At 39.4% G+C, this 12,418-nt stretch overlaps 2 protein-coding genes across 4 annotated transcripts; both read left to right on the top strand.

Moving 5' to 3' along the window:
• Positions 1–180: 180 nt before the first annotated feature.
• On the top strand, positions 181–1,747 carry LOC122333311 (mpv17-like protein). 2 transcript variants are annotated; one of them, XM_043230870.1, is made up of 4 exons: positions 181–856; positions 967–1,037; positions 1,307–1,336; positions 1,511–1,747. In XM_043230870.1, the coding sequence occupies exons 1-4, from the start codon at positions 553–555 to the stop codon at positions 1,631–1,633; spliced, it is 528 nt and encodes a 175-aa protein (XP_043086805.1). In that variant the 5' UTR covers positions 181–552; the 3' UTR covers positions 1,634–1,747. The 2 variants fall into 2 exon arrangements, with proteins under 2 accessions (XP_043086805.1, XP_043086804.1); XM_043230869.1 differs by having other exon boundaries at positions 1,418–1,747.
• A 976-nt stretch (positions 1,748–2,723) lies between these two features.
• Positions 2,724–11,829, top strand: bmerb1 (bMERB domain containing 1). Of its 2 annotated transcripts, none has more exons than XM_043230873.1 (6): positions 2,724–2,963; positions 7,781–7,901; positions 8,001–8,074; positions 8,198–8,312; positions 8,403–8,464; positions 10,904–11,829. In XM_043230873.1, the coding sequence occupies exons 1-6, from the start codon at positions 2,876–2,878 to the stop codon at positions 11,014–11,016; spliced, it is 573 nt and encodes a 190-aa protein (XP_043086808.1). In that variant the 5' UTR covers positions 2,724–2,875; the 3' UTR covers positions 11,017–11,829. The 2 variants fall into 2 exon arrangements, with proteins under 2 accessions (XP_043086808.1, XP_043086809.1); XM_043230874.1 differs by having other exon boundaries at positions 2,739–2,963; positions 7,786–7,901.
• The last annotated feature ends 589 nt before the right edge of the window (positions 11,830–12,418 follow it).

Here is a 12,418-nt window from a genome sequence, read left to right as displayed (position 1 = left end):
TCTGATGACTGCAGGAATAAATGTTTCCAGCTTCTGAATGAGCTTCTCTATAGACGCATGGTTCTAACAGTTCAAGATTAGCTTAAAAAACAAGATAAACAAGTAATAGAAAATAGTTTGCAAGAAGGTTTTCTTATTAACAGGCCTCAACAAAATGACTCAAAACCCCAGAAAAACAAAACCATGTGTCAGCTTATTTATTTAAAAACATATCAGGGGGACATGTCAATAAGTGTAATACAGTATTATGTTTAAACTAATAAGTTCGAAATAAAAACACAAAACAGAAAGTATTTTGTCATTATTCGTTTGTTCGTTCAGTCCTTCTTTGTTGAGATCCTCGTCTGCTCAGTGGGCGGGGCGACCGGGGGCTTCTACGCATGCGCGCCTCGGGCTCTCGGTCACCTCTCTGAAGTCTGACAGCCGCGAGCGTTAGTGACGCTGGAGAATATTCCCGTGCACCGATAGATCACGCAGCTCTCAGAGTCGGTCCATATGTGAACGGATCGCGGCTCGTCGTGGGGGCTGTCAGTCGGGAAGGACGCCGCCGAGATGCGCGACGCGCTGTTGACGCCCGTCAGACGCTTCCCGTGGGCGACCAACGTGACGCTGTACGGCTGCCTGTTCGCGGGCGGAGATTTTGTTCACCAGCTTTTTTCACGTAAAGAACGAGTTGACTGGACTCACACGAGAAACGTGGCCGTAGTCGCGTTCGGTTTTCACGGAAACTTCAATTTCTTTTGGATGCGCTTTTTGGAGCGACGCTTCCCCGGTAACGCGCAGCGGTCGGTGCTGCGGAAGCTGCTGCTGGACCAGACGCTCGCCGCGCCGCTCGCCATCAGCGCCTTCTACACAGGTGAGCGCAGGTGAGTCACGTGACTGGGGCGATGAGGCGCGCGCAGTAGAGCTCAGGCGTGTGTGTGTGTGTGTGTGTGTGTGTGTGTGTGTGTGTGTGTCGTTGCCCAGGTGTGAGCTTCATGGAGGGCAGAGAGGAGGTTCTGCAGGACTGGAGGGAAAAGTTCCTCAACACCTACAAGGTGAGTCTGAGCAGCAAACATTCATTCTTTATTGTCCTCAGAAAGAGGACTGCACAGAGCAATGATACACAGATTTTTCTACCAAGTGCCTACATTTACACCAGAAAACACTCCCATGATGCACATATCCTTCATCAGAAGTGTGTCCTGCTCCTAACTTTTAAGTTTCTGTGAATTTCAGATTCTAATGGCAGAGGGGCATGTTTTTTTATGACTGATATGATATGGTAGTGATGTACGGCGGGCTTCGTGTGTGTTTCTGTGTTCAGACAGGACTCATGTACTGGCCGTTCATGCAGGTAGCTCCGTTTCTCACACACTTCTGCAGCAGACGGCTGCTGGCTCTCATCTGAACTATCTCACACGTTAATGCTCTTCAGTTCCTCAACTTTGCTCTGGTTCCTCCGCTGGTCCGCACGGCCTTCACCGGCTGCTGTGGATTCCTCTGGGCCACGTTCCTCTGTTTCTCGCAGCAGAGCGGAGACGGCACCGTCACGGCGGCTCTGGACTGGATTCGGGACATGGAGGACAAACGACAGGAACCGATCTCCAGAACGGACTCGGCTGAAAGACGCTCCTGCTCAAAGAAGGACTGAGACGTTCCTCCGGTCGGTTCTGGTTCTCATTCAAAACACGGACAGAGATTATTTTATGTCAGTTTTCATTTTTAAGGTTTCCTTTTTTAAACAAGGAAAAGTTTTTTTTAAAGACATCAATTATATTTAGTTCTGTTGGTTTTGTCTATCGTGTTTGAAATGTCTTTCACACAGTTCCTGAGACATTATTTTGCTAATAAATGTATTTATTTCAGCACTTTTCTCCCTGGAAATATTGCCTTCACATTTATAAATGATGAGTTTTCTTACTTTGAGGATGTAGTTTCTGTGAGCGCTTGACTTTATTTGATGCTTTGCTCGTTTAAATGCAAGTATTTCTTGTCTATTTGTGTATAAAGCAGCTAATTAATGGTTTAAACATTTTCTTTATGCTACTTTTAGTATTATATTTTTATCCATCTTATTTTCAATTTGCACACTACAGTAGGTCCAGTGCAATGAAGTGATTTAAAATGTATTCATTATGTTGGTGCTTGTTGTTTAGCAAACTGTAAATGTCTTGAATGTCTTCCTAATCTTTTTATTATTATTATTATTATTATTATTATTATTCAAATAACTATTCAGCTACAAATATGGAACGTCCTGTGTATTCTGTATTTACAGTAAATTATGTTAAAATAATAAAACCATGTCAAGGATAACCTTTACACATTTGTTGTTTCAAAACGTTCAGGTGTTGTGAAAGAAAGGAGCACAGCATTATTTATCTGATCTATGAATGAACAGACCTATGTCAGGACCGGACTAATCTCGCATCCTGCAGAAGCTGAAATCGACTCATTTTTACTCTAACAACTTCCATAAACTGTCTTCATTTAAAGGAGCCGTTCTCACTGTGGAAGAAGCTGGACTCCGGGACAGAACGGAAAGGAACGCTGCTGGAAGAGAGGAACTCTGTAAAGCGCTTGTTCTCAAAAAATGATTTTTAGTCATTTGGCAGATGTTTTTATTCAAAGTGATAATAGAATCAATCCAAACAAACGTTTTTATAACAAGGGTTTACATGTGAACGGTAGGCTATACGATGCAGTTTAAACTTTGTTCTGGTGTCATCGTTTGTGCGCATGCGCTCTGCATCCCTCCTCGCGGTGACGTCACGCAGCTTCATTCCGTCAAGATGTTGTTCGGTTCCGCGGATGAGCGCAGATTAGCGTGATTACGGCGACGAGAAAGCGACTAAATCAAGCAAATCCGAGATCTGTGGAATCAACATTTATTATGGAGTTAAAGAAAGCCATTTCTGAACGCGAAGCGACGATGAAAACATACGGAGCGCTGCAAGAGACAAATCGGAGCAGAGACAAAGGTGACACTCACTTCAGATTTCCATGTTATTATCAGATATCATATCAGACGTGATTCCAGTTATTATCAGGCATGATATTACAGTTGTTGTCATGCGATATTAGTCTTATTATCAGATATGGTTGCAGTGTTGTTATCAGATATGACTTCACGTTATTAATTTTCAACGACTCTGATTCCGTCTTGTTGTTTTTTTCATTTTTACGGTAAATCATGGGCCATTTTATTGCATTAATGATGTGTTGTGTTTAATAGCATCCTGTGGTGTCTCATCCAATCAATCATAATGCATAAATATAAACACATCCTCTTAGCTCAGCAATTCCTCTGGCCATTAAATAATATTTCTATTATTACTAGTTTTAGTAACGATTAAGTCAAGTTTGAGCTGTCTGTCTTGGACTAGTGTGCCAAATCAGTTTAGTTTCAGAAAACCCAAGAACTACAGGAGCAGGTGACCTTGTGAGATATATTTTAATAAAGCGTCCGGCTCCTCTGTTTTGCTCTGTTGTAGTGCGTCAAGTGTTTCTTTAAACTTCCTATGTCTCACATTTGATCTCAAACACTCTCTTGTCGTCTTGGTACAAAGTACGCTAACTTCTTAAAAATGTTTAACTTTAAAGCGGCATATATGGCAAAAATGGACATTATGATGATGTGAAATTAATTTTTGGGGGGAAAAACATTTCACAATAATTAGGATTGTTGTAGGGCAGGGCTTCATGACTCCAGATTAATGTGCCATTTCCCGAGAAAACAGAGATTGATCGGCAAAACACCAAACAGCACCTGGTTATTTGACAACTTTGAATTGCTCCTGTGCTGAATGTGTTTCTAGAAGTGGTACATCTCATCACCTATACTCCAGTTTACTTCCAGTCCTGATCAAATTCACCTGACTTCAACTTTCTAACAATCAGGAAGATTCTGAAAGTGTCCAAGATCATTGAACTGTGACTGAAAGTCCAAAGAATCAGGGAACATGAAACAGAGCCACAGAATCTCAACAGACAGAAGAGTCCTGGAGACTGAAGGAGGACACGAGAAGCTGTGAGGTTTCTGAACCTCATCCACAGAGAAGCAGATCTCCTCGACTAAAGAGCTTGTAGAGTTGAGAAGAAATATGAGTATAGTGTGTATGAAAGGAGAAGTGGTCTTCATTACTGATATCGGTGCTTGTTATGCAGTTTTTACCTGTATTGTTAAAAACACATTTTCTAAATTTTCCTAAAGATTTTTAATAAGAAGAGCAAAAACAGATGAAGGAACAGGTAACACCAGGAACAACTGACCAAGAATAAAAGAAAAAATATATAAAGGTTCTCCGGCACTGTGCCAGATCTGGCTTTAAAAAAATAATTCTACATGAAAAAAAAAAGGTGATGATATCACTTTCGAGTTCATCTACCAATGGTGTGAATCTAACAGGACAGGCTAAATCTTTTCTTCTTCTTAACACAAGCTGCTGTCCTGATGAATGGAGAAGAGCTCTTCACACGTGATCTCTTAATGTTCATTTACTATTTAAACCTGTATGAAAGGGGATCAAATGCTCCTGCGGGTATTAGTTAGAGTACTGAAGGTACAGTAAGTTCTGCTTCTTTGTCGCCATCTATGTTTAAAAACCTGGAATTAAAGTTCCTTGCGGCGCTATCTTCTAATGTTTGGAGGTGAATGTGCTCTTAGTAATCACTAAACTACGTCTTGGACGTTTATTATCATCTGAATAAGTAAGCAACAATCTGCCATGTTTGTTCTGACTTGTGGAAAAAAAACAATACATAAATAGCTCTACCGATAGTGATTAAATACAAAAGCACATTTAAAACTGGAATATAATTTCATTTACATGTGTTGCATAACCACACAGTCCTTTCTGGATTATAACATGGGTTTGACATCTTATTACTCCAGGAGGACTAAACACTGGATGTCATGTACTCGCTCAAATATTGATTTGGAATACTTTTTAACCAAAAAAAGTTACTGACTGCAGCTTAAAGTTTTATGTTCATGTTATGTATAGGTATTTAAAAAAAAACCAAAAAACATTTAATTACTTGGTTTTGATATTTTGAGCCAATTAATATTGCCTCATCTTTAGTCATGCTAAAGCTTGATTTTCACTTGTGTTCAAATCAAATCAATATAATCAGATTACTTGATCACCAACATAATTATTAATTACATTAATACCCTTAGATTAGTTACTATATTTCAAAATACAACTGCATTGCTCAACTTTTTATCATTAAAAGACAAATATCTTAAAAGTGAGAAATCAGAACGTTCTCGTGAAGCAGGTATCTGTATTTCGTCTCATCTCACATCGTCTCACTTCTAGTGTCAGTAAACAGTCATATATCATTTTGTTTAAAAGTGTCTGATATAGCTTTCATTCTTAAGGTCAAGCAAATATTCATAAAATAAGAAATATCTTTGCCATAGTATCCGTTCAAATGTTAAAGTTTGTGTTCTGCACAAAAATTCAGGCTCAGGGTTTTTGTTTTGCTTAAACTACTGATATTAATACAGACAGACTAACTAGACAACATAAAACACAATTCAGGGTAAAACAAATCACTAATAAAACTATGAAGGACTACAAATCCCAACACCGGAAACAGGAACCAACAACTATAACACAAAACATAATTTTATATAATTATAAATCACTTTATCTAATAAAAATTAGCCACTGAGACACAAGGAGTAACATTTCTTTACAGGACTATTTAACACTATTTAACTCCATATATCTCAAGGTTTAAACAATTTTTCAGTTTTGCTCCACCTCATTATTACTTTTTTAAATAACACTTCCTTTAAAATTCCTCTTCGTGACCTCCGGTCAGTTTAAGTTGATCAGAACAGAATATAGTGTGTCACAAACAGCTTTATAATATTTCTGTCCCTGGAATGAGTCCGACGTTTCATCTCAAAATACCCCACAGATGATTTATTATATTATTTTGAGTGGAAGAAGAAACCCGCTGTATATGTCTCTTTGAAAGCAGATGAGCTGTCCTCTATTCCAGAAGAGAGAAGTGACGTAAATCACTTTTTAAAGCCATAGAGGTTTTAGACTTCTGAACATATGTGTAAAGAAAGTAGCTGAACACGGCATGTAAGTACTAGGTTATGTTAAGAACATGTATAAGCTACAAAAACAGCCTTTTATATTTGTGAAGGTAAACATCTGGGCAAAAAAAATTGCATGTTTATATCAGATCTGTGTATGAAGTGACATCAGCTTAATATATAGCACTTATACTGCTGCCTATGATATTAATATACCCCAAAGAATAAAATAAAAGCAGAGCAGAATCACTTACTGCTTTCGACATTTCTTGAATGCTACTTTTAAATGCTTTAGGATGAAGATAAACATGGAGGATCGTGTGTGGGTCACTTGCTAATGATGTATGGAAATTAAAAAAAGGACTGGGTGGATTTTTAGTGTGTTCACACACTTATGTCCAAACTACATGTGAATGAACTTCTTTTTTCATAGGTGCCCTTTAACAGATTTGAATAATAGAAATGCGAGTGTGTTATAAACCAGTTTTTAATTTAGATCTAATCTTGAGTTCATGAATGCATAAATGACCATTTCTGCATTGAGAGCATAGATCCTAATTGATTTCTGTGATGGAAAAATGTGGTCTTACAAATGCTAGAAACATGGCTTTCAAAAAAAACCAAAAAAACAGATTTCTATCAAGTAGCAGTCCTAGGTTTCTATGACAGAATTCACTGAGTAGTAGTAGAGTTTTCCTCAGCGGTTAATTGATGCGTGACAACACCAGTCATATCAGCTTGGTAAGGGGTTGTCTGAGTTTTCCATCTTTTCCTTTCCTTTGGTTTTAAATAGCGTGTGTTTTACTTTTGATTTTGAATTTTGCGACAATTTGGCAACAAACCGTTGTTTGCTTTTATTTCTCTCAACCAGAGAACGTACTGCAGATACTGTTAGAAGGATGAATATCTACTGAGCAACGCAAAAACTACTAATAATACTGAATGACCTGTGTCTTATTCCTGTAGGTAGATGGGGGTCAGCTGATGCAGGCTTGACTAACCTGACCTGCCACTAACACTATGCTAGATTTTTTTTAGATTATGCAAAAAAATGTGACCCGAGGTGTTGAACGCAGAGCTAAGATCCAGAAACACTAATAGACAGATAGAACCACGATCGGATGATAAGAGTAGGTCATTTTTAACTCCTAAATCCTAACGAGATTTCTCTAAGAAGGACATAGCTGTGAGGATACTACTTTTTCTAGTATCTTTGCAGAAAAAGAATAAAGGTTGGTCTGTAATTCAGTTTTTGGGGTCAAGTTGGGGTTTTTAATGAGCGACGAGGAATAGATCACCCAATCATTTACATTTTGTTATCATTTACTCACTCTCAAGTAGTTTTAAAACTGTATGAATTTCTTTGTTCTGCCGACCACAAAAGTTTGTAACCAGGCTGTTTTAGGTCCTTTTTGGTTGAACTTTTCCTTTAATAACAGCCAGTTTAAAGGTTTTTGGGACATCCTAATGACACTTTAACACACATACACTCATAGACCTTTTTTTCTTTCTCTCTCCCCCTCACACACACACACACACACGTTTGTTTTGCTATATTTGCAAGACAGACATTGTTTTTACACTGACCTAATAATACTTTATCTCCCTACACCAAACCTACTCCTAAACCTTTCCCTTTTGAGGACCACCTAAATGTCCTCACAAAGTCAAAAATACATGCTCTGTCACACACACACACACACACACTCTCTCACTTACCGTCTGTTTGTACCCAAGGCCAGATGGACGTGTCCATGGCTGAAAGCTCTATGTCTGCAGACGAGATGGAGGCGGAAATGGCTCGGATTCAGCGCCTGCGGGAGGTTCTGGTGAGACGCGAGTCTGAGCTGCGCTTCATGTGAGTAGCTGCTGCATTTACTGCACGTTCAGAATGAAACGATGGGATTCTTCTCTTGAAATGATGGAATCCGAGCGACTCTTTGTTTTTAATTTTCAGGATGGATGATATTCAGCTCTGCAAAGACATTATGAAGCTGAAGCAGGAACTGAGGAAGATAGTGGCAGTGCCAGGTGACACACACACACACACACACACACACACACACACACACACACACACACACACACACGCACACACGCACACACACAAGCGCGTCTCAGATTGTATTGACGTTTGCATTTTCTAACACACAGACACAGAGAAGACTAAGAAACATCGTCAGAGAGAAGAGAAATTAATCCAGGAGATTCATCAGCTGGTGCAAAAGAGAGATTTCCTGGTGGATGATGCTGAGGTTGAGCGTCTGAGGTCAGAGAAAACTTTTATTGGTGACGTTTGTCATCAAATTTACTCTTTGAAAGTTTCTGAGAGATTTTTCTGCTCGTCTCTGTCTCACAGGGAGCAGGAGGAAGATAAAGAGATGGCAGAGTTCCTCAGACAGAAGCTCAGCGTCATAAACAGTAAGAGTTTGCACAGCCATCTCTCTTTTTTTTTACGCTTTAGGAGTTTTATGGGATAAAAAACGGTTTAAGAGTAAGGAGTTCAGTTGGAGGAGGGATGCCGGAAAACTGTTGACATGAGTTGCCTCTATATACAGTGGTTGCTAAAAGTCAGTTATTTCTATCTTTCTAGATCTATTAATCTTGTAATGTGTCAGTAGAAAATCTCAGTTAATGTTTTCAAACATTCATTCTGACATTAATTGTAATAATGCAGTTATTTTAGTTTGCTCAACACAGTGATCTGATCTGATCATCTAATCTGTCTGGAAGCACATGAACAGTCAAACTGAAACAGACTAAGCTGAAGGGTGAGAACTATATGGCTATATAAGTTGGCCATGTAGTTAGAATCTTCTCCTTCAGTGACGAGACCAGAGTATGTAAGCGGATTGTAGTGCCAACAATTTCCGTGTTTCAAGCATTTAGTATGCTTCCGCTCCGGTTCAGATTCCCTGCTCCCGCCGCTCTCCACACTCAGTACTATCACAGTTTTGCTCATAGCTTATATTACAAGAAAACCTAATAAATTACAGGAGCGTGGCTTACTGAACTTTTTCCAATCACATTCCAAAATGTTTGCAGTGCACAGTTTGTTTGTGATTAAAAGAACAGTATGCCGTTTAACCCATGGATCGCTGCATTTATTAGATTTCTGCTCATTTGAAATTGGATCAATGATGAGCACTGTAAAATGACATTTGTTTGAACTATAACTTCCTGCTCAAGTCCATTGCCGTCATTATAGACGTCTTTCTGTTTTTTGTGATTCTTCTCTAGCTAAATGTTTATCCTGTAAATTCTTGTTAACTGAAAACCTGAAGAGGTAACCAACGATTCCACATCTGACGCAGAAGAGTGGGTCTGTTCCAGTGAAGAGCCTGAAACCCTTCCTTTGTCTCAGTCTGCAGTTTGCATGGACTTAGAGCTGATCCGAGTTCTCACACATACGGTGGAGGAACTCAGCCTTAAGTGGTCGGTCCTGGAAGAGCCCACCCCCTTGATGAATGGTTTCTGGACAGTGTTAACCATCCTCCAACAGCAACCAGCTTCATTCATGCCTGCAGTCCTTGACTGGCTCACCAAATCATAGTGTGCTCCGTACTTGGCACATATGAACTACTGTAGTGCTCTCAATACTATTGACTGCGCTGAAGACAGGGGGTACTACAAGCTCCCGTTCTTATTGAACAACATGTTTAAAACTGCAGCACACCCTTCCAAGCCCTGCAGGATGACGCCGGCCCTGGCAAACAGGGCTTATGCAGCGGCTGCTTTGGGCACAGAGAGAACTCCTCTTATTACGAATGGTTCATATGCCAGGAAGACTTAACCAGAGAGTAGATATATTGTCCAGGGACAATGTAGCCCCAGGGGAATAGAGACTACGTCTCCCGATAGTTTCAAAGATTTGGTCAGTTTTCGGCAAAAAAAGGTCAACCTCTTCCCCCATCACTGCTCAACCTATTTCTCAAGACAGAGAGGGATGCTGTTACCCAGGATTGGCCAACACTGATCTGTATGCCTTTACTCCAGTCGTCCTGCTATCTCAGGTTATCAGGCAAGTCTGAAACCAAGTCTGTTTCCGTAGATGATCAAGCAGCTGTCTGCAGGAGAGACCTTCTCTCACAAGGCAGAGCAAGATTTTGTATTTCCAGCTATAACAGTGGAGCTTTCATGCCTGGCTATTCAACAGGAGTCAAGTCAGCTCCCAGCGAGAGTCACTAATATTATTCTAGAGGCTAGAGCTTCATTTTTTTTTTTTTTTTTTTTTTTTACTTAAAAGGTTACACCACCCCAAAATGAAAATTGTGTCATTAATTAGTTGTCTGTCACTGTCGCGATAACTGTTATCTGGCAATACCCCAAAATGGGGGTGCTTATAACCGCAGAGTAATGCAACAACCGCAGCAACCACTCTATCTGCATGTTTTCTTTTTTGTAAGGTTTCACACTTCTTGTCTTACACTTCGTGCAAGTGTAGGCTACTGCATATTAGCAATGAAAAAATGGGTACCATGTTGATTTGTACAAAGGTTCAGTAGACTTCCACTCAACTTCCATTTAGCAGTGATGTACTGCACTCAACATAATAATCACGCCAATGTGAACATACCAAATATGTTCAAACTCTACATGGCACAAAAAGGTGAGGTGGCACATGCTCCCTCAGTTTGAATGGGCATAACATGAAAATAAAAATATATTCACTAAACGGTTACCAGCCTAATACCTGGCTCAATTTACCCACTGACTGCAACTAGAGTCTCTATATCTCTTTAGTCTTGTTGCAGACTACAATTGCATTTGTTTTTTTGATAGGTCAAGTGGCATCAGGTTAAAGCTGAGATGACTTTGAGTCACATGGCATTTGCTAATTGGCTTGGTTTCTCTCCACAGGAGCTCCAAAGCCCAGAACTGCTGAACCTCCAGCCAACAAACCCTCCATCAGCAAGAGCAGCGCAGCCCTTATTAAAGACTGCTGCGGAGCCACTCAGTGCATCATCATGTGAAGTTCACAGAGATTCCCCAAAGCAAATAATAATTACCTGAATTTGATGAATATAAAGTTTGCTGACTAAGCATTAGAAAGAAGTTGAACCCCTCTGTGATTCTGCAGCATGACTCCATCGGGCCATCAGGAGGAGCCCAAAACATCCACACAAAACTCAGAGAGAAGTATTCATTTATTCTTCACCCTATTGAAAAATCGTTCACGAGCACAAAAGAATCACTGTCAAACAATAATACATTGCTATGAGTTTTTAAACACACATGCATCATAATCTAGTGTTTATTATAGCTTCATCTGACAGCGTACAGATACTTTATTTTAGACATTAGAAAACATATTCCCCATGAAGTGATTCTGATGTCTGAGGGTTTTGTTTCTCTGTTTCCTTAAAGAGGAACTTGTAAGAAAACAGAAGTGGATCAGCACAGCTATGAACTGTGATAAATGTGCAGTATTAGTATTTCTTTAAGGTGACCATACATCACCCAGACACATCCTGGCCAGGATTTCTATATTTCTTTAAATCATGAAGTACCTCAAGAGTGTTTCGAAAACATAAGAAACCGATGTCATACACCCATCGGTCTGCACACGCAAACAAAGCCAAAACATAGAAATTTTAAGCAATACAGAAATCCTGGCCGGAATGCTTCCGGGATAAATGCCATGTACGGTCACCGTAATTTCTTTGCCTTTTGAAATGTGGTGGTATTTAAACAGGCATGATAATCAGAAATAATTAGACAAACTGAATCTTAATGAAGTAGTGAATCAGCTTGTGAATATTCTGCAAATAAAGTATCTTCCTGCAGTCTGTTGCTCCTTTATTCTTTTTTGGAAACGGCTCTTATATTTCAGCTTTGTTCCCAGTGATTGTGTTTTCCAACACAGGAGGCATCATTTATAATCCTGTGAAAAGGGGGTTGATTTTTTTTTTTTTTTTTTTAAAACACACTGAACACCATTAGTTTTTTGGTTTTTTTAGCTAAAACTTGTATATCTACCAAAAGCGACAAAAAAATACATACCAGTGACTTTCTTTGGAAACACTATCATAAGATTCCATTTGTTAAAATTAGTTTAGAACTGTTAGTTTAACAACTAACAATGAACAACTGTATTTTTATTAACGATTATTATTAAAGATTAATAAACACTAACAAATGTATTGCTCATTGTATGTCCAGAGCATGGCTGAGTTTCTCTGCACACCTGAGATGAGTCTGAAGTGCTGCGGTCTGCATTCTTCATTAATAAAAACAAACTTCCTGCTTGATTATTTACAGTCCCTCCCACAGATGCTGCATTAGAAACACCCTTGCATTAGCGCAAACTATTTTTTTTGTAATTTGATGCAAAGATAATATAACACAAAGAAAAGTGTTACCCCTTTGTAGCTT

Source organism: Puntigrus tetrazona, unplaced genomic scaffold (assembly GCF_018831695.1).
Source record: "Puntigrus tetrazona isolate hp1 unplaced genomic scaffold, ASM1883169v1 S000000234, whole genome shotgun sequence".
NCBI lineage: Eukaryota > Metazoa > Chordata > Actinopteri > Cypriniformes > Cyprinidae > Puntigrus > Puntigrus tetrazona.
The sequence above is the reverse complement of the archived record's forward strand: the minus strand, read 5'-3'. Positions and strand labels throughout refer to the sequence as shown.